The following is a 24,463-nucleotide window of genomic DNA, read 5'->3' on the forward strand; positions in this document are numbered from 1 at the left end:
CAGTAAGCTTCCTTGGACCACCAAGGCGAGGCATTGAGATACCATGGGAGCGCTTTGTTTCCTGGCGTAAGGTGTAATGAATAGTTGAAAGAGGGATATGAGGGTACGCGTGCTTTTGAATACGTTTAGCACCCCATTTTGCTGAGCGTTTTAGCTCACATATACGCTCGCGAACGTGCGGTGGAAGCTCTGGGCCACGGGCCATAGTAGTAGAGTATAGAGAAAGAGTTAGAAAGGTAAAAAAATAGGAAGAAGAGGGGGTAATAGCCTGTATAATACTAGTATACTGCGCGCTGCGCGTAGTCGCGTAGTATACTAGTAGGAATAGGTAGGCGGTATAGAATAGCGGTGAAGTGACGGAAGTACTGGGGTGCAAATACTCATGCAACATGACTGTACATGTTTCAACTAAACATCAATCTACCCCTGGCCCTTGAAGTCCTTGAATTTGAAAAAGAAATGACTAGTCCAAGTTCCCAGTCGCGAGTGCCAAAAGCATGCGACCCATGTAACCGCCGCAAAGTTCGCTGCAACGGCCAGCAAAGATGTCAGCAATGCGAGCACCTGGATCTCATGTGCACATACACAGAAAACCGTTTATTGCGATCAAGAAAACACTCACTACGCCGAGGAGCGGTTATCTCAAAATACAAGAGCGCCAACCCCAAAACCACTAGTCTGACACCACTTCTCTCTCCACCAACAACTTCAGCAACTTCAGCCTCACCCCAACTACCAACCTCGTACTTTGAAAGTCTACTCCCAGCGTACATGTCCTATGTATACCCCTTCAGTCCAATAATCACCGAAGCAGAAGTGCGCGAGTCCCTCATAAAAATGAACACGGAAAGAGAGCACGCAGCCTTCATCTACGCCTTCACCGCAGTAACGCTGGACGTAACGCGCTCTTTTCAAGTCACGACAAAATCCAGCACCCAGCCAGCCTCAGCACAAATAGCCGACCTAATGCGCCAGTCCGTGGAAACCCAACAACCACTAGTAATAGGCTTCCGGCCCTCGATCCTACGCGCCACAACAAGCATCTTCATCCAGATGTGCGCTATGAGCCTGGGCCACTACGATCTGGGCTTCTTCCACCTCCGCGAAGCAATCAGCATGATTCAGATGCTTCGCATCAGCGACAAATCCGTCAACGCAAGCCTCACCACGGCTGAGCGAGCCCGCCGCCAACGACTATACTGGCAATGCTTCATCCACGAAAGATTCATGTCGATCGTGAATTTCTCTCCCGTGACACTTCCCCCGCACACGCAGTACCCAGAAGAAGATGCATCCTTGGGCGCAGAAATCCAGCAGGGCTGGACGCAAGTTATCAAGACGTTCTGCATGCTTGACGCGTCGTTTATTAGTCTGTGGATTGGCGACCGGACGCAGGTGACTGCGTCGTGGGTTGAGCGGAAACACCGCGAGCTGGACGATGCGTTGTGGGAGGTTGAGGTTTCTGCGCTGTCGGAGTTGCAGCAGGCGGATTTGGTTATTACGCGACAGTGGATGCGGACATTGTTGTGGCAGATGGCTATGTCGAATTGTTTGCTTAGTTCACATGCGTCATGTCCGTCATTGGAATTGGAGATGCCGTTGAGGTTATCGAGTCAGCTCAGGCAGTTTTTGACGAAGATCTCGCAGAATACGATTCGGGTGCATGGATCGTCGATGATTAGCAAGTTGTTGGAGATTGTTAATACTATTGCTGATGTGGTGATTCATGTGCCGCAGGCTACGAGGGAGGAGACGACGAGTCGGATTGATGATATTGTTTTTATGCAGGGGGTTGTGCTTTCTTTTCATAATTTGCAGGTTATGCCGAAGGATATTCTGTTAGATAAATTTCGAGTGATTAGGGGGAGGTTTCCGCATATTGAGGTGGCTATGAAATTAGCTGTTTAGTTGGTGATTCGAGATATTCTGTGAAGGGGACAGGAGAAAGACAGACCTACTACTAATGGGAGATGGATATAAGTTGAACCCGAACCCAGCATTCACACTTGAAGACTAAGCATAATTCAATGACATACATCAATAATATATTTAGAATCCGAAGATCCACTGACTGTATGCGTATGAGAACTTGGATTTAATGTAAGCAAAAGAGATTCACATGAAGATCTAATAAATCCAATCTCATACTATAGTGGAGTATGTGATATATATTTATCTCGGAGTAATAGTACACCACCACTAAATTTAGCTTGCTAATATAACATTTCATGGTGCTAGACAATCAAATAAGGAATCTCCCATTCATAGTTGATCCAACGAAATGGGAAAATTGCAACTTTACATGTACCCTACTTTATAGTTACCGTAATAAGTCCCTGGAACCCTTTTTTTACGGGCCGAGGATCTCTCAACCTCTTGACCCTCTGGGTTTCGACCTTTTTGCCTAAAGTCAGCAGAAGTGTTTCTATAGAGTCCCTCATCTTACCCAATTACTAGCCTTATACGATGAATATGTAGGAAGAATGGGAAAACGAGAAAGGAGAACCAGTCTTTCAAGGAAGTTTGACGGCTTATTATGTTAAACCTCAAAAGGCAAACCCAACTAGAAAAGGTAATTCATAGGTCTTCAGTTTACATACACAAATTCATTCCTCTAACCCGTTTACAACGCAGATGTCACGTTGGAGAACTCGCCCTTCTGGAGCTTTGTCTCCCAGAAGATAGGGTTCATGTCATCGAATCCGTGGTGCACCCATCCCTCTTCCTTGACGTGGTACAGGTTAATGAAACCACCGGAGTAGGCATCACGGTGCATGGCAGCCAGAATGGCTCGGCGGCCAAGGTTCAATGCCTCCTCCTCAGTCAGCTCGTATTTGTACTCGGCGTCCAGCACACCATAAGCGAAAGTCTGACCGGATCCAACACAGAACAGGTTACCGGGGAGACGGGTGCCGTCGGAGTCGATGTAGTACAGGGCGGGTCCTTCTTGGGGCGTCATCTAGAGCTCATTGTCAGTTACCGAACCTCGTGGCTATGTATGATGTATGGGACATACTCCTGCTAACATAGTTCCCATGCTAAGTCCGTATCCCTTGTAGGCGTAAGTGAGGTTGGCAAGAATCTTGGACGCAGCCGCAACAGTGATACGGCGCTTGTGTCGGATTTCTATATAGAAATTCATTAGCAACGTCCTTCCACTGCTCGCAAATATTAAGAACCGAGCTGAACTTACCATGCAGAGTGCACTGTTGACTCAAATACCGCAACCAATATTGACAATCCTAGCCATCCGCAACAACCATCAGCAACCAACATCCATCACACCATCACTCGTCATCATCGCTTGTGGTCCAAACTTACAGCTGCACCACCGGCCATCGTTCCCAGGAGACCTGGTGTAGGCTCGTTCGACTTCTTGTCCTCGCCCCGACTCAACCGCGATACGGGAATGACCTTCTTGACTGTCTGACTGGCAATCCAGTTGCCGGCTGTTGCTCGCGAATCAGTACACACGATCTAACCCAATATATCCATTAGCTCAACATGCTCCGAACCCAAGAAAAGCATGATATAACCGAAATATAGGAAAACGTACGATACCACCCTGGAATCGGAAGGCCAGGGTTGTTGTGCCGTGAGCGAGTTTGATAGGACAGCTGGGATTGGAGTGGTCATCGGTCATGGCACGCAGGAAAGCAGAGTGCTAGATAGAAGAAATCAGCGTCAGTCCATTATTCCGCTTGCCTCAATTATAGATAGGTTCTGGCGAGCGATTCTCTTGGACTTAGCTGTGATGACGGTGCAGCTTAGGTTGACGTCAGGATAGACGTACATCCCGCGACCGAACCACCATCCAGATCAAAGAGAATCTGCCCCCGGTATTCATCAGGAACTCACGTTGTCGACAGGAGGAAGGCTGAACTTCAGTGAGAGCGGAGGGACGCTCGCAGTGAGGTCCTGCTGCTCTTGCTCTGAGTACATCTCATTCTGATGGGGAGGGCGCGAGTATTGGGCAACAAGTTTATCCATTGTGTGCTGAAGTAATAGAAAATAAAGGGAAAATTAGAAAAAGATGCTGGAAAGACGTGAAAGGGATTCTGGTGAGACAGGCAAGTGATGGTTGAAGCTCCGCTGGAGCTCGGGGTTTCCGCGTCACTCTGGCGCCTGTGGTCACGTGCATCCTCTACAAATCGCAATACGGAGTATGCATTTGATATCATTTATCAGTTTTTAGGAAGAAATTGGAGGAAATTAGAATGAAAAGAATAAAACAAACGAATTAATGAATTAACGAATTAGCGAATTAAACTTTACAATACACAATTTGCATATTTCCTGAGTATAGACCCCCCATGTTCAGTGCCAGCCAACGCCTTTCCCGAAAACACCTCTCCAACGTTTGGTGCCCAATCTGAAGCGAAGAACCGAATTTACACATAACAGCTGAAGTATGTCCGTATCAAACTAAAAAAGAGACTAGACCTCTGAGAAGGATTGAAAAGATCACGCAGGCGCAGGCTCAACCACCATCTTCGCGGGCAAGGCACCGCTACCCACTGGTTCGGTGAAGCCCTCAGTCACAGAGACATTCTCGAGAACATCGGACTGACGCTCCGACGCATCATCGATTCCATTGACACCGGCACCGTTGACACCACTGACACCGTTTGCGTGAACTGGAGACTCCCGGCCCGCGGCGGTGCCGATAGGCTCAACGCTCGGTTCCCATTGACGGAGATCATTCTCAGCATCCTCGAGGATCTGGCGAGCCAAGGGCTCATGGTCATATGCCTGGCGTGCGTCGCCAGGAACAACAGGAGTGTCGTCAATGTAGTTGAGCAGGCGACGAGCATGGCGAGCCAGAATGGTCTGCTTCTCGGCGCGCTCAATAACGGCCGCCAAGTGGATATCATAGGCCTCCTTCAGCTTTTGGCGAGTCTGCAGATGGTATGAACGTTAGCCAGTCCAAACTAACCTCACACAACATACAAGGACAGGACGAAATCAGAATCAAACGTACGATGTTAGACAGCTGTGCCTCAGCAACCAAGTTCTGAGCCTCAGCTCGGACAAGCTCATGCTCCAGCGTAACCAGACGCTGGCTCGAAGGATCCTTGTACTTGAGCTTGGCAATCTCATCAGTGACCTTCTGGCGCTGCTCTCGCGATGGCTGCACTGAGGCCTCCATGTTGCGAATCTCCTTCAGGATACCACGGTAGTCCTCGAGGTTCTGCGCAAAGCTGTCTTCCTGTTCGCCGATCTCAGCAAGCAGAACGCCGAGCTTGTCGGAGATGTCGGAAACATTGTCGTCTTCAGTCGACTCGCCCCATTCAGAGAGCTGGGCGGCGATCGAGGTGCGCTCACGACCGGCAGCTTCGTGGGCGCCGATGGCGGTGTTTTCGCTCTTGATCAGCTTGGTCATCTTGCGGCTAAGCTCTGGCGCTTGCATCCCACGGAAGGTGGAGATGCTAAACCGCTGCCGAGGAGGCTCTCTGCGCGAGCGGAATGAGAGGTTGCGATTCCTAGACTTTAGTTTAGCCAAAGTGACATGTTGAGAATGTATAGTATACATACATATTGTTTCTTGTATGTAGATATAGTCAATACAAGTTAGGGTTATAGTAGAGGGGATATGTTAAGATGAGAAACCGAGAAAACTGAATCTGGGGGAGGTTATGATAAGTCGGCAGCGCCTTCCTATAGATGACGATGGTGACGAACCCTATTTCTCTCCTCGTCTCTTTTCTTTGCCAGAGGAAGTGCAGTCCCGGTGGCTGACGTCATGAACGGGGATGGGCGGATGTCAAGTTGAGCTGTTCATGCACGCACCTTTCCGATTGCGGACATTTCAAGTTTAACGTTGTAGAATAGTCGTGAGTGGTGATGGTCTTTAAATTTCTTGAGTTATATGGATCATGGTATCATGAAAAGATCTAAGGTTGATCGTCATTCTCCACCCTTGGCTTATATCAACGTACTAACAGTACTAGATCTGCAGACTATTAATTAATTATGATATTATATCCATAGATATTACATGAAATTCATAGGAATAGGTATATGATCATACACAAGGCATTAGTGTGCTCTTTTGATTTTCAGATTTTGAAAATGCGGCACAACTGCTACCTTCCTAATTGGGAAACATCTCATTCGATTATTCCTAAAGTGGAAGATGAGGTGAAAAATAGGGATTAAATTCATGAGAGATCCCACCCTCTATCCTCTCAATTAGAGGCAACTAAAAAAAGAAATTCGCAGGGCCAGAGGAAGCAGAATTCCTTCTGGCCAATCTTATGGTACACAACCAGCTAATCCTGCATAAAATCCAGACCCCCGAACAGCAAGCCGCAACGCCTGAAACAGACCAGAATGACTGATCCGCAGAATCATTCGTTAAAAAAAAAAACACTTTCACGTGAAAAGATCTCGGGGCCAGACTAGGAAATGTCGTCCGCATCAGGGTTGTGGGAGTGTTCATTGTCAGATGCATGGAATGCGTCGCCAAAGGCTGAGTTATCCAGATCTGGCAAGTCAAGACCATCGTTCTGCTCGCTATAAGCCGCCAAGGCGTCTCCGGCGCTGTCGATGTTGGTGAAGTCGAAGTCTTCACCGACCGGGCCATGGTCTTTGCTCTCATTGTTTACCATGACCCAGTCGTTGGCCTGGCCATTGGTACCAGCGTGGAGCTGGTCACCCAAATCCATGTCAACATCACCGGACATATCAGCGCCGTGAATTGGTTGTCCATTGACAGAAACACTGGAGACTGCGCCTACACCGACGCCTGGGCTGCCAAATTGGTTAAGTAGGTGGGAGTCATCGTCCATGACCATATCATTGGTAAATGTCTCAGGCTCGTCCTTGTGTTCGGGTTCAATCTTCTCCAATAAACCGCCCTTCTCGACGCAGGATACCTTGGGCTCGGCAACGATTTGGTTATTCCAGGCAGTCTCAACTTCCCGGACTATCTCGTCAACCCTGTATTTGGCCTTATCTTCAATGTAGTCCAATTGCGGGGTTTCATCCTCTGTTGGGATGACCACTCGACCCTCCAGCCTCCAAATTTCTGGGCCCTTTTCGGTGGGGTCGGCTGCAGACTCTCGGAGGCGCAACTCGGCATCCTTAAGCAAGGAGCTTCGGTTGAAACGTTGCATCCGGCGAGCATGCTGTTTCTTCAAGTTTTCGATTTCGGCGGTCATGTCAGCCACCTTTTTAGACACCCGCTCAGCAAACTCCTCTGCCTTGGCCGGCTCCATCTTGTTGGCCTGCGGGGCGTCACCCGCCTCCTGGCCTTCTCCCCCAGAGGTTCCAACAGGAGCATCGAAGAAGCCTGCAGTAAGAGATTCAAGCTCTCCCTTTCGGCCCAGACCCAAAGAAACTGGTGTGATTTGGGAGACGCTGTATGGCGACGCGAAGATTTCCTCCATCCACTCGTGATGTTGCTGGTATCGCATCTTGCTAACATCGCGCGGCGTTAAAAGATCCATAGCGTCACCACTAGATACGTCTTCATCTTCAATAGCGAAATCAGCAGTTGCAGAAGCGATGGCAGCCGACGGCGCACGGTGTCCGCGCGGCCCTTTGGCTACGGGTGCATTGGGCGCAACTGCACCTGGATGACCCTGGGGAGGGTAGAAACCAGGTCCACGAGGCGCCGCGGCTGGGTAAGCACCAGGTTGGGCGAAGTTCTGCTGAGCCATTTGAGGGAAGTTGATAACTGGCCAGTTGTTGCGATCATGAAGCAAAAAGTCCTTGCGGGCCAATTGACCTTGACTCTGAAGGAAGCGGCGCTGGCCCATCATGCCCTGGATTTGCGGTGTAAGTTGGATTCGATTTGCTGGAGCATGGTCCTGGGGCGCTGCGCGGGTATAGTGCACAATCCACAGTGATGGATCGGGCTGGGGTGCATTGGGTATTTTGGACGAGGTAATGCGGTAGCGCTTGCGGCAGTGTGTTGCCACGGGCTCATTGGGAGGATGGAAGCCGCTTCGGTGAAGGTACATCTCAACAGTCTGTATCCTCACATATTAGAATGGAATCTACGCGGAGGAAGGGAAGCTTCATTGCTGGATGCATACATAGCCGCGAGATTCAAAGGTAAAGGCTTGTTCCTGGTCGGCCCAGATATAGCCATCACTAGCAAAGTTATTGCCTAGGTGGTTTTGCGGTTGCCATGTAAGCATGACAGTCCCATCCGGGGGACCATCGAGGAATGTCCAATGCATTGGCTGGGACTGGCAGATCCGGGGTGCGCTCGTCAGATATTCGACGGCGGTCTCGGAGGGCATCATGTGCATGCTTGGGTATCGGTTGCGCGAAACCAGGTGCATGTGGGGGAGCTATCATAATTGCGACAAGGTTAGTGGGGGGTTACAGATCATGGGGCAATCGATATAGGAAGTTGTTGGGGTCTTACCAGCTGCCCCGGGATGCGTGTGGCCGGGTCATCCATATTGGGCGCTTGATTGCCAAGTGCAATCAACTTTGGGAAGGTATGAGTAAATTAGATTCAAATCAAGCCAGGCAATTGGGATGCGATGGAAGTAAACAGGGCGAGAGCAATGAAGGATGGGGGTGTTCAATGAACGCGACACTACGCGGGAGATTTTTGATACGGTAACCGATATGGACCTAACATGCATAACACCCGAATTTCCAGGCACCAGTTATTTTTTACCTATTGTCGCTCGAAATTCGTTCAATCATTTATTCTTGTATTTTTATAGAAGTAGACTGAGATAATGAATAATGAATGAATGATTCTCCTCAGTTTCAATAAGGAATTTTCCAAATTAGATGTTGACAGATGGGAAAAGGTGTGCTCTACTGTGCTCTACACCTTTTCTGGATTATACCCTTTTTTCGTTTTTCTTTGTTAAATAGTCAAATAGATACACCAGCCAAGAAAAAAGAGACACAAAAGGTACGATATATACGCTTTCCCCCTTGAAAGGAAACATACAAAGTGAACCAGCCTCGGCCTTTCACACCAAAGCGGCAGCTCTCCACCTAAGCTTTTGCCAATTCCTCCGCATTCTGTTTTCCAGTCTCCAACTTCTCCACTCAAAATCCCCCTTCAGCCATCCCAGTGACCAATAAATATCAATAGTTTCTGCAGTCCCACCAATCTCAGCTGAACTGGCCATTAGTTCCTATGTGATGTAGTACACCTCTGCCGATCCTGGCCTTTTTTCTTTCCCCTTTCACCCCGCGAATAAGTATGCCTCCACCCGGGAGTTCTGTCCGATCTTTTCTTTCTTCTCTCCTATTTTCACCTTAAGATCAGTATTCTATTGTCCATTGTGACATCTGATATCTCCAATCCACCATGGGCTTCTTGGAAAGGCAGGAGCCGCCAGATGATGTAATTCAAACAGCCCCTGATGAAGATGTTGAGAAGATTGCCGTGCCCGCTCACGAGGAGAAACCACCCGCTGTAACTTTGCCGGCTATTGACCCCGAGCTAGAGCGAAGAGTGGTAAGGAAATTGGACTGGCGTGTTCCAACGTTATTGGGATTTTTTTGTATGCTTCAAACTCCAGGTCATTAAACGAACTTATGCTCTAACCATGTATTTCTGAGATATCTAGATCTCCTCGCTTTTCTCGACCGAAGTAATATCGGGTTCGTCCGCAATAGCATATTTGGACCTGCATGCAGAATAGCATATCCGCTGACAATGTAAACCATAGCAATGCTAAAATCGCCGGCATGGAAGAGGACCTCGACCTCGATGGAAAAAGCTATGCTTGGCTCTTGACAATCTTCTATATTTCATATACATTGTTTGAATTCCAAGCACTGATGTGGAAGATTGTCAAACCGCATCAATGGGCTGCCTTTGTGGTGTTCTCCTGGTATGAATCCCACGTGCAATGCTGTCGATTAGCCGAGATGGCAAATGTATATGAGTCTATGGATTATGAACTGACGACTGATGGAAAGGGGTTTGATGGCAACGTGCCAGACAGCGGTCAGCAATTGGCAAGGCATGATGGCGCTCCGGTTCCTGATGGGCGCCTTCGAGGCTGGCTTCGGTCCCGGTGTGCCCTATCTGCTGTCATTCTTCTACCGTCGCCATGAGCTGGGTCTCCGTTGCGGTTTATTTCTGTCTGCTGCGCCGCTGGCAAATACATTCGCCGGTGCCCTAGCGTATGGTATCACTTCGGGACATGCGGCGTTGGCAAATTGGCGATTGTTGTTTCTGGTTGAGGGTCTTCCAGTCTGCGCGGCCGCCATATTGGCGTGGTTCTACCTGCCAGATAGCCCGCTGGACGCGAAGTTCCTGACCGAGGAAGAGAAGGATGTTGCGCGTGCCCGTGCACTTCAGCAATCCGGTGAACCAAATCGCACGGGCAAGATCCAATGGAAGGAATTAGCCATGACGCTGCTCGATGTGAAAGCGTGGCTTACAGCAGTAAGTCAGACATCATCGTCATTGTATCATCAGGGATATTGTACGGGGGACTTGCTAATGTTGAACCGCGTACCTAGTTGATGTACTTCAGCTGTAACGTCAGTTTCTCGTCTCTCCCGGTCTTCCTACCCACCATTCTCAAGGAGATGGGCTTCACGGCCATCAACGCTCAGGGGCTCACTGCACCTCCGTTCTTTGCCTCATTCCTGGCGACGATCGCGACCACCTGGGTGGCGGATCGCATCCAGCAGCGTGGATTGACGATCGCGGCTTTATCATTGGTTGGTGGCGTGGGGTATATTCTTTGCGCGACTTGCACATCAGTGGGTGTACGATACTTTGGTGTGTTCTTGGCGGCCTGTGGAGTTTTCCCCTCGATCGCCAACATTCTGCCATGGGTTCTGAGTGAGTCATTTCCTTTCCTGGTCATTAAGGTTTTTTTTTCTTGTGTAAAGACCATTTACTGACTGGACGTGTTACGTTCTGTGTTGTGCAGACAACCAGGGCTCCGATACTCGCCGTGGTGGAGGTATTATCCTGTTGAACTTGATCGGCCAGTGTGGTCCTTTCCTGGGCACCAATATTTTCCCAGATGAGCAAGCCCCAAGGTATATAAAGGGTATGACAATCTGTACTGCTTTTATGTTCTTCACTACATTCCTGGCTTTGTGTCTGCGTGTGCTCCTAGTATGGGAGAACCGGCGCCTTGACAAGAAGTATGGGCCTCGTGTTGATGAAGACCCAACAAAATGTGTGGATGTCCCGGTAGCGGAGGATAATTATGGTGCTAATTATCGTTTTGTGCTTTGATTTTTGCATCCAACAGAGATCACTGTATATTCTCTTGCGTTTTCTTGCGTTCTCCTATATATGCCCCAGCTAAAGGCTGTGATGACTATGATGTCAGAAAGCCCTCACAGGGCCTTCGAAGAGAAAATGAAATTTATTTCCTGTTGAATTCACGAACGCACTTAGCAACTTCAAGTGGATCTCATTTCAAATAAAAATTGCTCCCATTCTGTGATCCTGGTAATTTGGCCCCATCCTAGTCGCCCATACAAAGTACATCCGATGTACCAAGAGTCATGAAAACGCCCAATCTATATATCCAGACAAGCTGGAAACCAGTGATCCCACAGTATAGGAATTCTTGATCAATGTACTATGTTACTACCTGATAGTTTCCAAGAATTTATTATGTAGTTTACATATACTTATAAACGGTTGTACTCACTAGAAACCTAGTCCGTGGGGCAAGGAGGAGAAAGACCGGGGCAGAACGCTCCGGCCACTCGTGAAGCAACAAGCTAGAAAGACTAGAAACGTCACTTGAGAGCGATTTAATTCGTGCAACGTAGCTCACCGGGGAGCTCACCGGAAAACCGGAGAGAGTCGGAGCAGTATGACATCTCGATAGGTGGGATGGTGGGGTATGGCTGTTGGCATATAAGGTTGAGATGCCCGCACTGCTTTCTCCCTTCTTCTTCTTTTCATCATTCCATTGACGAATTTACATTACAACAGTAACTATCTACTACCATGTGTACTTGTTATACCCTCAGGGCTGACTCTCGTTTAGATCCCAAACGGACAAGTACATACTGCCCTTCCTTTGGGAGCCATGGATACTCTTTGGCTGGGCACATTATCCCTTAGGGATCAAGGTATCTCAGGTAACTTCTGGGTATGAGCCGGTGTTCGTTCTTGCGTCGGTGGTGGATCCAATGTCTCTCGGCATCAGATTCATCTTCGGCGTGGGTTCGTTCTGAGATTATACGGCCTTTAACTTGATCTGGATAATACCAGCGAAAGGATCATGCCCTCCCCCCTCCCTCTCCCCCAAACTAGAGTAGACAAACTAACCAAGGCTCAAAGTCATCTCTTCGACTTGATCTCTGAACCATTATGTCTCCTCCCGCTGCCATGTTTGAGTCTGCTACTGTTGCCCCTACCGGCATCAAGGGCAAGGTCATCGTCCCCGAGTCGGTGACCACCACCCTGGCCGGCCAGGGCCAGTCCAACCTCCTTGAGCAGTTCGGCAACAAGTGGGATGAGTTCAAGTTCGCCCCTATCCGCGAGAGCCAAGTCTCGCGCGCCATGACCCGACGCTACTTCCAGGATCTGGACAACTACGCCGAGAGCGATGTTGTCATCGTCGGCGCTGGTTCCTGTGGTCTGAGCACTGCCTACGTGCTCGCCAAGGCCCGTCCAGACCTGAAGATTGCCATCGTGGAGGCCTCCGTGTCACCCGGTTAGTCTTGTCCCATGCGAGCAGACTATCACACACTCTCGTAGACTTCCACCACAGAACCAACACAGTATCACTAACAAACATCTTGTATAGGCGGTGGTGCCTGGCTAGGTGGTCAGCTCTTCAGTGCCATGGTTCTCCGACGCCCCGCAGACGCCTTCCTGACCGAGCTCGGCGTGCCCTTCGAGGAAGAGCCCACCAACCCTAACTTCGTGGTTGTCAAGCACGCCTCGCTGTTCACGTCGACTCTCCTGTCAAAGGTCCTCGCCTTCCCCAACGTGAAGCTCTTCAACGCGACCTGTGTTGAAGATCTGATCACCCGCCCAGACGGCGATGACATCCGCCTCGCCGGTGTCGTCGTCAACTGGACCCTCGTCACCCTCCACCACGACGACCACTCCTGCATGGACCCCAACACTATCAACGCCCCTGTCATCGTCAGTACCACTGGCCACGACGGCCCATTCGGCGCTTTCTGCGCTAAGCGTCTCGTCTCCATGAACGCTATTGACAAGTTGGGTGGCATGCGTGGTCTTGACATGAACGCGGCCGAGGACGCTATTGTTAAGAACACCCGTGAGGTCGCTAAGGGTCTCATCATTGGTGGTATGGAGCTGTCTGAGATCGATGGCTTCAACCGTATGGGCCCCACCTTCGGCGCTATGGTTATGAGTGGTGTTAAGGCCGCCGAGGAGACTCTACGTGTCTTTGAGACCCGTAAGCGCGAGTGTGCTGAGTAAATTCGCACGCTCTTGTGCTAGCTCGCTTTGTCGTTTCTGCCTGCTTCTTGTTTGATGCTGGTGGACTCGGTGAAGGTTTATGCAGCTTTGATGATGATGATTTCTTGAATGCACTTCACACTCGTTTCGTGAAAATACTCTTCCGTACTCCTTTGTTTGAATGCGTAGAACAAGTACCGTATTACTGTATCTCGAGAAGTTGATCTTGCTTTCGAATTATGAATTAGTTTTGCCAGTTGAGCGTAATACTAGCCACGCATATGTTATACTACACTTTCGTAACCTAATATAAACAAGATAAGCCACGCAATCCAGCCACGTCCCCCACGTATAATCAATCTTTTTCCACAAACTAGCTTGTAAGAAAAAACAATCAATTATCCTTCTGTTCTCTCGCCGTTTCTTCCGATGCAGTACCCGCACTAGCCTCGGCGGCAACCACCAAGCTCCTAGCATTGCTCACCTCCCACTCAAACTCCTTCAAGGCACGTAACTCACCCGACATGAACAGCCCACCAATCAAACCATCCAAAATACCAGCGCCGAAGTTGAGCGTGCTAACTAGGACGAGGATGAATCCGATGTACGTGCGGCTGCCAACCCACCACACACCAACCATGCAACCAATAGAAACCACAATAGACACTAGGAAATGTGCCAGACGCCAGCGGCGCTGAGAGCGTTCACGGGTCACATATTTGTGGATGATTTCAATAATGTGGTCGTATGTTTCTGGTGAAAGGGCGGCATTGGGGGAGACGGGCTTTGAAGTTGTTTTGTGCAATTCAGGAGAATCAGGAGAGATTGGGGCAGACTCTATGGGGTGAGAAGGAGGGTATGTTGGTACCGAAGAACGGGTGATGACAGCCTCGACGGCGAAATGGTCGCTCAGGGAGCACAGCAGAGTGGGATGGCGCTGTGTCATGGAGATTTGAACTGACTCAACGGACCAGGTAGACGGCGGGAATGAAGGCGGGTAGCCACCGTCGCCGATGAAGATATAATCCAGACGTTTACCGCGCGGGTCTGGGGTATCCTTATCAATGACAATATCCTCACCCTTGGCCAGACGCTTGCGCATCTCCTCAGTCCAGCGCCAGGTATTAAATGACCCGTCGCATGTAGCTCCATTTTCGGCGAGATTGAACTCGGCGGTGGGAATAGGCCGATTCCGTGCTTTTTCTACAGGATCGATTGCTGCCGCCAGAGATGAGTCTGGATGCAGCTCGCGCCAGGCATCGCGAACGGGGCTCTGAGCGGTGATGAGACGGTGCGCGAAAGAGGAAGGCAGCATGTTAAAGTCGCCCAGGCCGATGACTAAATGGCCGCGCTCCGCAGCGCCGCGCATTAGCTTAGCGATCTCCCATGCCTGCGCAGTCCGGTGACAGAGATAGGAGTCGTTCGGTTCACGCTCATACGGCGCATGCAGGTGAGTGCAGAACACCTCGGCGACATCAGCGGTACCAGGGCCGAACCGAACACGTGCGCTGGCCACGCCCTTCCCAACGAACCAATCTCCTCTGAAGAATGCTGTTGGTCGGCCATTCAATGGGTAGCCGAACATGCTGCTTTCCTCGATGGGCCATTTTGACAGAATCGCCAATCCCGCGCCAAATATGCCCCCGTAATAGAATTTGCCATACGGCAGGATGTGTCGAGTCTGGTCGCGAATGCTTTCATAATCCTTCTGTGTCCAACATTCTTGCAGTCCAACTATCTCTGGCGGCGGGCTGGCTACTGCCAACTGCCGCCCAATCTCCGACATGCGTTCATGGCGGTACTTGGCGATGTATTTGAGACCCCAGCAATTGAAAGTGAGAATGCGGATGTCACTTGGAGCTTTGGATGGGATAGAGCTAGCCATTGGGCCTGGTATTGACCGGGGTGGGCTTTGAAAGCTAAATTTAGGGCTATTGATCGACCAGGAAGAGCTCAATAAAGTGCTAAACAAAGATCGATGTTGTTCCACCTGACAGTCTACGAGGGTGGGCCAGTTAGTATGACGCAGCCAACAAAGGGTGCCCTTGGGCTCACCGCTCGGAAAATACCACACCGCCTTGGTATTATGCCTCGCGACGCGTCCGATTAATTTTCATATCGGGGCTCGAAATCGGTGATTGTTGACATATTTTCGTCGCATTTGCTTCTGTTTCTTTGGATGCTTTACGCATCCCTCTTGTACAATGGATCCCCAGCCTCGCCGCCGGGACCCTCGCGCCCAATCTCCCGCCGAGTCCTCATCCGATGAACTCGCCGCCGGCTCCGACCATGACGAAGCCGAACGCCGTCGCGCCAGCTGGACTATGCAGAAGGGCTTCACCCCACTTCGCCCCAAGAAGTCCGGCCGCTTGTACAGCGAGTCCGAAAGCCCCGACGAGCTAGCTGTGGATGCCGACGAGTATTGGCGTTCCTCACGCATGCGCAACCGTCGCCGAAGCGCTTCGCCAATCAACCGCACTCCCATCCATGACGACCATTCGCAGGGCGGCTCGGATGATCATGTGGAAGGCGACGTGACTGGCTCCGATGAGAACCAGGCTGTCAATCCTAACGACAACTGGTCCGACCGTTCTGCAACGCCTCTTGCTGCTCCGCCACCTCCCAAGCCCGAGCATCTAAACTACAAGGAGAAGTTTGTTATGCGCGGTCACCTACGCGGAGTGTCGGCTGTTCAATTCTCGCCTGATTGTACTATGATCGCTAGTGCTGGTATGTTTTATACTTATGATCTAGCTACTACGTGACTTGTAAACTAACTTTGCACAATAGGCGCCGACGCAGCTCTCAGGGTCTGGGACACTGCGAGTGGTAGACTTATTCACGTCTTTGAGGGACATCTAGCTGGTATTTCTACCCTTGCTTGGACCCCTGATGGTGGTTGGATTGCTACCGGTTCCGATGACAAAACTATTCGCTTCTGGAACGTGAACACTGTAAGAAACCCATCTATTGTTTTTGTCCTCAGGTCTTTTACTAATACTTGGATGCAGCTCAGGCCCCACACAAAGGTCTTTGATGGTCACCATAACTATGTGTATCAAATTGCATTCGCACCGAAGGGTAACATCCTTGTCAGTGGTTCCTACGACGAGGCCGTGTTTATGTGGGATGTTCGCCGAGCCAAGGTTATGCGATCCCTTCCCGCTCATTCCGACCCTGTTGCCGGTATTGATGTTGTACATGATGGAACCCTCATTGTGTCGTGCGCTCTGGATGGACTCATTCGTATCTGGGACACTCTCAGCGGCCAGTGTCTCCGCACCCTGGTCATGGAAGATAACCCGCCTGCAACATGCGTCAAGTTCTCCCCCAACGGCAAGTACGTCTTGGCCTGGACCCTGGATGGCTGCATTCGGATGTGGAGCTATGTTGAGAGTCGCGTCGTTAAAACTTTCCAAGGCCATGTCAACGATAAGTACAGCTTGTCGGGATGCTTTGGTACTTATGGCCCCCCAACGTAACCTACGACCAGCCTCTGTGTTTCGCTGTCAGCGGCAGTGAGGATGGTTCTATCCTCTTCTGGGATATTGTGAGCAAGCAAATTCTGCAACGCCTTACTGGTCACTCGGGTGCTGTGCTTTGTGTTCATACGGGTACACTGAACGGCAAACGTATGGTTGTGAGCTGCGGAGTGGACAAGACTGTTCGTGTGTGGGCAGAGGTCGATGAGAATGCCACCGAATCTGACGATGATGCGGCCAGCGATGGTGTTACCCCTACCCCTGAGTCTCACTCGCAGAAAAGCACCCCTACACTTGATGCAGATGGTGACAATGCTATGACTGATGTTTCCGTCGTGCCTTCCACTACTGCCACTCCGGCGGAAGATGTGATGATGGAATGAGCTGATCTTTGTCATTTATCTAACGATTTTTCTTTCTTTGCATGGCGATTGCTTTTCGGGAAAAGGAGAATACCCCGGCGTATGGTGTTGTTCTCATATGGACAATTTGTGTTTCCCTGCTGTTTTGTCGGCATGGGCTTTTTATTCTTACGATGCAACCTCATCTGATTGATAACTTCATCTGATTGATGCTTGCATTGGATCCCAACATGTGACATATCGAGCGAGTGTAATTATCCTGAGTCAGATAATTCAATATTTCACTCCTCACATTGAGCAGCAGAGCTTAGTCTCTCTTTAAATTGGTAAAAGAATTACATATTTTTGTTCGCCCTACTCTTCCTGCGCCAACATTTAATTCCCCATTCGATTATAGGGAGCGGAAGGGAGAGTAAAGACTGCAAGCTTGGAAGGAAGTCAGACGTACAAGGCATGAACACAATGTTTGCGACAAACATAATCGACTAAAATGAAAGAATACCTACACTTGTACCTCAAAATAAAGACGAACCACATGGCTGTAAGTATGTCAATACTTGTCCTGCCCGTGCTACGTCCCGTTGCGTGACTATTTATAGAACAAAGCCGAAGCCCTACTTGGCCCTCATGATCTTTCCCTCCATATAGAATACCCCGGGAACTACTTAGGCAGGTACATCCAAGGGCAGAGATAATGAAGTACCGCTCGTTTGTAACCGTTTCTGGAACTCAAGACAAAGATCTAGCAATATTCATGTCATATTCTATTCTTGGGTCCGCATATGCCGCAAAAATAACTCCATTCTCGTATTTAACCAAAACATTTACCCCAAATGGATATGATTTACCCAGATCTTCGGTCTGACTACATAGTATGCTCCATTTTCTGTCTTAGGACCATGAACGGGTCTATTCTACTAGCATGTTACCTGCAATTTCTCACACTTTATATCTGAGACAATTAGCATGATACAAACAAGCCGCCCAAAAACAAAGACCCGACAAAGGCTCCCGGAATCAAGAAGTTACGTATGCTACCGGATTGATAATATAGTAATGTTGAACACACTGTATTTTAGATACTAAATGCAAATTGGGACTAATTGTCCACAATGTGACATTTGAAGCCATATAATAGCTTGCACAAAACCAATCCTACCACAAAAGATTCACTCCAATGCCCGTATGTCCCATATAACTTATATTTGTCATGACACGCTAAATAAAATTGGTTTGATAATAGAGCAGGTAGCCCCAAATGAACGCACAACGCCGAAAATCACAGGGTATCTCTTTCAACAAGTCGTCTAATTGCCGGCAATTCGACTCGCTGTAGCAGACGCAGAATCTGACTCGTTGGGTACTAGACCAGATCCAAAATCACCAGCCCAGCCAGCGGGAGGTGTGTCATATGACTGAACAGGGTGGGCCCCATCAACTTGTTTGGTAGCTCCTTTCCCAGCCAAAGAAGACCGACCAGGCGTCTGAGTCTTCCTCAGACCATCATCATTCAAAAACCGACGAAGCGACTCTTTGCCAACTTTATAATCAACCACCACAAGCAGTTCATCGTATGTAACTTGAGGATTCGCATGGAACGCCTCACGGATTCGGGCTCGATCTTCCTCCTTCAGTTTGGACGGTCGGCCAGAGCGGGCTTGTGAGTGGTTATTGACACGATTGCTCTCTCGGAGAATGGTTGATTTGATGGTTGAGAGGGGAATATGTGGATATTCATTTTGGATCTGTTTGTATGTCCATTTGGCTGTGGTTCTGAGCACACAGAGCCGGGTGCGAAGGAACGGATCGAGTTCGGCCCCACGTCGACGAGATTTTTTCTCGGGTTTATCTGGAATCTCAGGCTTCTCGAGCCCCTCAGGCCCCATGGTAGCAAGCTTGTGCCTGAGGAGAGAGGTGATGAGGGGGGTGGAATAGGAGTCTTTGTTGGTCACGATGTAGCAGGCGGTATGGATATCACATTTTCTGCCGGGTGCTTGGCTCTCACAGGAAGGGAGTACGGAGCACGAAGTACGGAGGACCTACGGAGTATGTCTCTCTCATTTCTGTCTCTGTTGTATACATTACAGGTTACACATGGTCGTTTGTAAGAATTATGCTTAACGTCACGAATATTCTGTCGTTTGCGATTATTATTAGTTATTTCAACGTTTGGGTATTAACTGTAAAAGAAAACAAGACATTGAAACATATATTGCAGCATGATCTTAGACATTATCTCGAGTTTAGATACGGAGTACATATTTAATATTAAAGTCATCAAAGTCCTATGTTGTCGTGCTTAGGTGAAACACATTGCTGGATAAGTAGTATGTTGTAGGCTATTCTTACAATATTTGAATCGTTGAGGAGTTTAAGAAAAGCATCTACGATTTATCTTAAATTTTTACTCTATACTTCGTATTTAACCCTCAAGTAGGAAGTTTTTCACGTTTCTTTCATTAAGATTTTCTTGGTGGACCTCTTCCTGGGGATGGGCCCCTATTTTGTAGTTGCTCCATTTAATATCATCTAAGGGTTTGTTCTGTTCATTGGTAAATAATTAACCTGAAACCATGAAATGAAACCAATCCGATAAATATCTGCAAAGTTTTCACGGATTACTCCGTAGCTATTCTCTAGCAACAGTGTAGTGTAGAATTATGTATGGATAACGAGTAAGCATGGTAGGAGGCTGTCATCGTGATAATAATCATAATTATTATTATTGAGGTGTGCTATAGGCTCTCAAAAAAGACAAGAATAGAATACCTGTGATTTAGGGCGGCACCCCAGCGCTTGGCCCTGTCTCACATTGATGATCGGACCATAGGGTGAACCCACACAGGTCTCAAATTTTATGTTTTACACCTTCATAGTTTCTGAGATGTGTGTGCAGTGCACACATAAATGTGATTCATATGTTGTTTGTGCCGGTAGTGTTCTGGACTCGATTGGTCGCGTGCACAATAACAAGATTTTCACCAAGAACATTATGTGTCCATCCAGAAGCCTGCAAGGGGCCCACCAAAGTAAGTCTAGAACTGGGATTGTGCGAGGATTTTTGATCGGCATTTCAGCCTGCTTGAGCCCTGCAGCTTTTTGTTCTCATCGGGGGCTTACGTGCGACACCCCGCGAGGGGCACACGTCATACATAAGCAGTGATAGGGATGTTCGATTTACACCTGGACCATATGAAGAAGCGGACCATGGCTACTCAAGTTTCGGCTCTGCAGGTACCATCGAGTTGGGCGAACTCCGTGATATATTTGGATTAATTTGAATGGTCGAATCATAATTCGCAAGCGCTAGAGATAATTGACATCCCGTGTGGCTTGGTGTGGCGTTATTTAGGGAAATTCCTCGATTGGGTGGGGAGGAATGCGTTTCCATGGGTGGGTGACCGGGAGAACTTTTAGTGCCACCTCCTTTGGGCTGATTCTTAGGCTGGTACCGTGGTAACTGAAGTGGTAAACCTTGGATCTGATCTGGAGGAAAGCTTTAAATCCCCCCGGGCCATTATGAGCTTCCAAGGTTCAAATTGTTTGGTTATGTACACGTCAACTCCTTTTATTCATATGGGAGCAGAACGATATTTTGGGTAAAATAATAAAGACAAAAAAGAGAATAAAATTAAAGTATAAATACCAAGTCTAATGGAAATAGTAACATACCGAGTGTTAGGTCTAGACTGAAACGGGCCAGAGCCAATCAGTCCCAAATTCAGGGGCCAAGTTTAGACTAATCGTAAAGTCGTGTAATCTACGGTCGAGACTTTCCTCCCTCTCTCTTTTCTTCTTTTCACAGATCATCGCATTGCGAGAGGGGGAAATTCCATTCACTAATCTCCAATCGCTTCCTCTCTCCAACCACCCTCGTTTAATTGTCTCTCGTTATTTACAGTTCCTGGTTGCTCGAAAACCAGTGTCTCACAATCCCACCTCGTCCTCGCGACCCCCTCGACTCATTTATTACTATTGATCTTTTGATTTCTTTTCTATAGCGGGTTGATCCTGCCTTTGCTTTTTGCTTCCCCCCCCTGTGACTTACCCACAGTCGCTCCATATATCGTTACCAACCCGCCCGATCATCGCGCCAATCGATCCCTACATCCTGGATGAATACGCGCCTCCTTGGTTCAAACTGTTAGAGTCAGATTGGTATATCGTATAGAATATTAATTGTGCTTGGCCAACATGCAGAACTTCGTCTGGGCTCTGCTAGGCCTGGCCATCGTGCCTCAAGCCCTGGCAGCCGACACCCTATCCACGAACGGATTCAGCCTATGCATGACCGATTCCGCAATCAACGTCCAAAAGATGGATGTTACCTACACTCGCTCTACTGGAGTAGTTGTCTTCGACGTGGCTGGTACCAACGCGATGGAACAGAATGTGTCGGCGTCTATCACCGTCACTGCCTATGGCAACGAAATCTACAGCAAAGAATTTGATCCCTGCGGCACGGAAATTCATGTCGACGAACTTTGCCCCGTCCCCAAGGGTACTTTCAAGGCCAGCGGATCCATGGAAGTTCCGTCTGAATACGCTAGCCAGATCCCTGGTATCGCATTCAGCATCCCCGACTTGGATGGTCAGGCAAAGCTTGTTCTTAAGTCCAAGGCAGCCCAGAAGAACGTGGCGTGTATCGAGTCCTCACTGTCCAACGGCCACACCACCAACGTCGGCGCGGTTAAATACGCATCGGCAGGAATTGCGGCGGGCGCTCTAGCACTGAGCGGTGTCTCTGCCATCGGCTCGGCGGGAACTGCTGGATCACCGTCTTCCAGCCCTGGATTTGGCGATGTAATGGGCTGGTTCCATTCCATGGCCACCAATGGCATGCTCAGTGTTGCCTACCCCCAAGTCTATCGCAGCTTCTCCTCAAACTTCATGTGGAGTACTGGTATGATCTCTTGGCCTGGTATGCTGCAGTCCATCGACAAATTCCGGGCGTCTACGGGTGGTAACTTGACCACGGAGAGCTATGACTACCTGAAACGTTCCCAAAGCACCTCGTCATCTACCAACACAACGAAACGAAGCTGGGATTACACCATCGAATTCGGCACGATGGTTGCTCGCTCAGTTGAAGCCTCTGCCGATGCTAGTGTTTCGAACAGCTCTTCGAGCAGCGACGAAAGTACATCCTCGAGCACGGTTAACGACCTGAAGCAAGTCGCTCAAGAACTGATGGTTCCTTCTGCTGACGTCTTCATGACTGTTCTCCTGATCTTCGCCATCGTCATCGCTGTGGTTGTCGTCGGTATTCTTTTAATGAAGGTCATCCTGGAACTGTGGGCGCTGTATGGCAACTTCCCCAACAAGCTAGCCGACTTCCGGAAGGATTATTGGGGCTTGATGGCGCGGACAATCACCAACATGATTCTCGTGCTATACAGTATCTGGGTGTTATACTGTGTCTACCAACTCCGAAAAGGTGACTCGTGGGCAGCAAAGCTGCTGGCTGCTATCACCCTTTCTCTCTTCACGGCAATTCTTCTTTTCTTCGCTATTCGCATTGTCTACATGGCTCGCAAGTACAAGAAGGCTGAAGGAGATGTCGACAGCCTGTACGAGGACAAGGAAACTTGGAAAAAGTACAGTCTGTTCTACGATAACTACAAGAAGGACTTCTGGTGGATCTTCATTCCCGTCATTGTGTACGCATTGGTCAAGGGCTGCATCATCGCCGGTGGCGAGGGCCACGGTCTATTCCAAAGCGCCGGCCAGCTGGCTTGTGAAATCCTTCTGTTGGGACTCCTAGTGTGGAGCCGTCCGTATGCCACAAAGGCGTCAATGGGAATCAACATCGCCGTCCAGGTCGTCCGTGTTCTGTCCATTGCTTGCGTCCTAGTGTTCGTCGAAGAACTCGGTCTTTCCCAAACAACAAAGACCGTCACTGGAATTGTCCTCATTGTCGTGCAGTCCACTCTCACTGCAGTCCTCGCCATTCTCATCGCAGTCAACGCCTTCATCACCTGTTACCGCGAGAACCCACATGCTAAGCGCAGAAGAGAAGCTGGTAAGTCAAGGCTACCTTGTGATCCAAGTCTCATCCCAAAATGTGCACATACTAACGATTCCTTTCTTATAGAAAAAGCAAACCGCGACATCGACGACCTGACCCCCTTGGACGCCCGTGACTCCCTCCTGATGGACCACCCACAACGCAAGCAATACGCCGAGATGAGCAACTTCAACTTCACCGGCCCTTACGAGTCTTACCGAGACGATCCCAAGCAAGCCAGATCACTAGGCAGCAACGAACGCGATGGCCTAGTCCGCAATGACTATGGCGTCGCTCACGGGCGCAGCGCAAGCCCCGAGAGCCACCACTCGCGAAGCTCTATCGAAGGTCGTCGTCCCACAGCTCCGGGATACGGAATGGCATATTAAAAAACGAAACAAAAAAGAATAAAAAACAATCAACGACAGCGTCACAGACTTGATATGACGTTACAATCCTTCTTGCTTCTCTCTACATTTTTACCTCCCTACTCGACAATCTTAGATCGGGCGCGCTGTGGTTTGGGAGTTACTTTTTTTGACGATCTTTTTAGCGTGCTTGAAAATGGCGGCTGGGCATTTCTTGATCTTCCCGCCTTTAGATGCATCTTCTTGTGTGATATCACTTCCATTCTTTTTTCATCTTGTCTCTATACATACCTCATTCATTACCATGTTTACCATCTATCATTTATATTACCGCTTGCAATTGATGAGCATTTCTTCCATATCCAGTTTCTTAATCTTGTTCATAGTCTTATAATTGGCAAAATGTATATATTGCAACTAAATAATCTCATGGTGGGATATATATCTATCCTCTTGGAAAACGGTCCTTGGGACAGTCCGGGGTTGAGATCGAGTATTCCCTTCTTCATATAAGTATTTGAACACAATCTCTTATACTTTTGAATGCGATATAACTTGTATTCTTAAGATTTTCCGGTTAAGACAGGTATGACAAGATAGAAACGTTGATTTGCATGGTGAAAGCGAGATGGATGGATACATAGATAGGGCAATCCGCTTTGCGGAGAGTCAACAGTCTGAACAAGCTTGTGAGCAAACACTCCTTGGTAATTCAATCCTTACATAGCATAGCATGTTGGAAGTTGGGTGCTTACATTATAAGGCCTAGTAAATCTTCAGAGATATATGTGAACTGGACAATCGCCAAGTCACGTGGATTGCGTGGCCCTATCTAGGAGACGGCCCAGGCCTGTTGCGCTTGTTCCCACTCATAGTTAGTTACCATGGCTGGG

The 24,463-nt window shown here is 48.9% G+C and overlaps 11 protein-coding genes across 11 annotated transcripts; 6 read left to right on the plus strand and 5 right to left on the minus strand.

Annotated features, from left to right (window-relative positions):
• Positions 1-459: 459 nt before the first annotated feature.
• N7487_011507 (Zn(II)2Cys6 transcription factor) lies at positions 460-1,682 on the plus strand (the record flags this gene model as incomplete). Its single annotated transcript, XM_056879237.1, has 2 exons — positions 460-1,494; positions 1,560-1,682. 2 exons carry the CDS (start codon positions 460-462, stop codon positions 1,680-1,682), a joined length of 1,158 nt encoding a protein of 385 aa, XP_056724556.1.
• Positions 1,683-2,623: 941 nt separating this feature from the next.
• pre2 (proteasome core particle subunit beta 5) lies at positions 2,624-3,990 on the minus strand (the record flags this gene model as incomplete). The annotated part of the gene is made up of 6 exons (XM_056879238.1): positions 2,624-2,959; positions 3,017-3,126; positions 3,194-3,242; positions 3,322-3,477; positions 3,557-3,664; positions 3,859-3,990. The coding sequence occupies 6 exons, from the start codon at positions 3,988-3,990 to the stop codon at positions 2,624-2,626; spliced, it is 891 nt and encodes a 296-aa protein (XP_056724557.1).
• A 474-nt stretch (positions 3,991-4,464) lies between these two features.
• N7487_011509 (Eisosome component PIL1/LSP1 family protein) lies at positions 4,465-5,890 on the minus strand (the record flags this gene model as incomplete). The annotated part of the gene is made up of 3 exons (XM_056879239.1): positions 5,683-5,890; positions 4,982-5,488; positions 4,465-4,899 (listed from the first exon to the last, which is right to left on the minus strand). The coding sequence occupies exons 1-3, from the start codon at positions 5,743-5,745 to the stop codon at positions 4,465-4,467; spliced, it is 1,005 nt and encodes a 334-aa protein (XP_056724558.1). The 5' UTR covers positions 5,746-5,890.
• Positions 5,891-6,401: 511 nt separating this feature from the next.
• Positions 6,402-8,416, minus strand: N7487_011510 (uncharacterized protein; the record flags this gene model as incomplete). The annotated part of the gene is made up of 3 exons (XM_056879240.1): positions 6,402-7,976; positions 8,043-8,303; positions 8,381-8,416. The coding sequence occupies 3 exons, from the start codon at positions 8,414-8,416 to the stop codon at positions 6,402-6,404; spliced, it is 1,872 nt and encodes a 623-aa protein (XP_056724559.1).
• Positions 8,417-9,292: 876 nt separating this feature from the next.
• N7487_011511 (putative MFS transporter) lies at positions 9,293-11,191 on the plus strand (the record flags this gene model as incomplete). Its single annotated transcript, XM_056879241.1, has 6 exons — positions 9,293-9,488; positions 9,555-9,588; positions 9,657-9,821; positions 9,910-10,381; positions 10,459-10,786; positions 10,878-11,191. 6 exons carry the CDS (start codon positions 9,293-9,295, stop codon positions 11,189-11,191), a joined length of 1,509 nt encoding a protein of 502 aa, XP_056724560.1.
• A 612-nt stretch (positions 11,192-11,803) lies between these two features.
• On the plus strand, positions 11,804-12,150 carry N7487_011512 (uncharacterized protein; the record flags this gene model as incomplete). The annotated part of the gene is made up of 2 exons (XM_056879242.1): positions 11,804-11,904; positions 11,961-12,150. The coding sequence occupies 2 exons, from the start codon at positions 11,804-11,806 to the stop codon at positions 12,148-12,150; spliced, it is 291 nt and encodes a 96-aa protein (XP_056724561.1).
• Positions 12,151-12,286: 136 nt separating this feature from the next.
• thiA (thiamine thiazole synthase) lies at positions 12,287-13,479 on the plus strand (the record flags this gene model as incomplete). The annotated part of the gene is made up of 2 exons (XM_056879243.1): positions 12,287-12,632; positions 12,726-13,479. The coding sequence occupies 2 exons, from the start codon at positions 12,287-12,289 to the stop codon at positions 13,370-13,372; spliced, it is 993 nt and encodes a 330-aa protein (XP_056724562.1). The 3' UTR covers positions 13,373-13,479.
• A 266-nt stretch (positions 13,480-13,745) lies between these two features.
• Positions 13,746-15,236, minus strand: N7487_011514 (inositol phosphosphingolipid phospholipase; the record flags this gene model as incomplete). Its single annotated transcript, XM_056879244.1, has 1 exon — positions 13,746-15,236. The coding sequence occupies one exon, from the start codon at positions 15,234-15,236 to the stop codon at positions 13,746-13,748; it is 1,491 nt and encodes a 496-aa protein (XP_056724563.1).
• Positions 15,237-15,555: 319 nt separating this feature from the next.
• N7487_011515 (WD40 repeat domain-containing protein) lies at positions 15,556-17,216 on the plus strand (the record flags this gene model as incomplete). Its single annotated transcript, XM_056879245.1, is given in 4 exon segments — positions 15,556-16,081; positions 16,142-16,305; positions 16,363-16,776; positions 16,794-17,216. 4 exon segments carry the CDS (start codon positions 15,556-15,558, stop codon positions 17,214-17,216), a joined length of 1,527 nt encoding a protein of 508 aa, XP_056724564.1.
• Positions 17,217-18,502: 1,286 nt separating this feature from the next.
• N7487_011516 (helix-turn-helix domain-containing protein) lies at positions 18,503-19,081 on the minus strand (the record flags this gene model as incomplete). The annotated part of the gene is made up of 1 exon (XM_056879246.1): positions 18,503-19,081. One exon carries the CDS (start codon positions 19,079-19,081, stop codon positions 18,503-18,505), a length of 579 nt encoding a protein of 192 aa, XP_056724565.1.
• A 2,308-nt stretch (positions 19,082-21,389) lies between these two features.
• Positions 21,390-23,591, plus strand: N7487_011517 (transient receptor potential ion channel family protein; the record flags this gene model as incomplete). The annotated part of the gene is made up of 2 exons (XM_056879247.1): positions 21,390-23,217; positions 23,290-23,591. 2 exons carry the CDS (start codon positions 21,390-21,392, stop codon positions 23,589-23,591), a joined length of 2,130 nt encoding a protein of 709 aa, XP_056724566.1.
• Between the last annotated feature and the right edge of the window lie 872 nt (positions 23,592-24,463).

Source organism: Penicillium crustosum (genome assembly GCF_028827405.1).
Source record: "Penicillium crustosum strain IBT 35664 chromosome Unknown utg000005l_segment0_segment0, whole genome shotgun sequence".
Classification (NCBI taxonomy): domain Eukaryota; kingdom Fungi; phylum Ascomycota; class Eurotiomycetes; order Eurotiales; family Aspergillaceae; genus Penicillium; species Penicillium crustosum.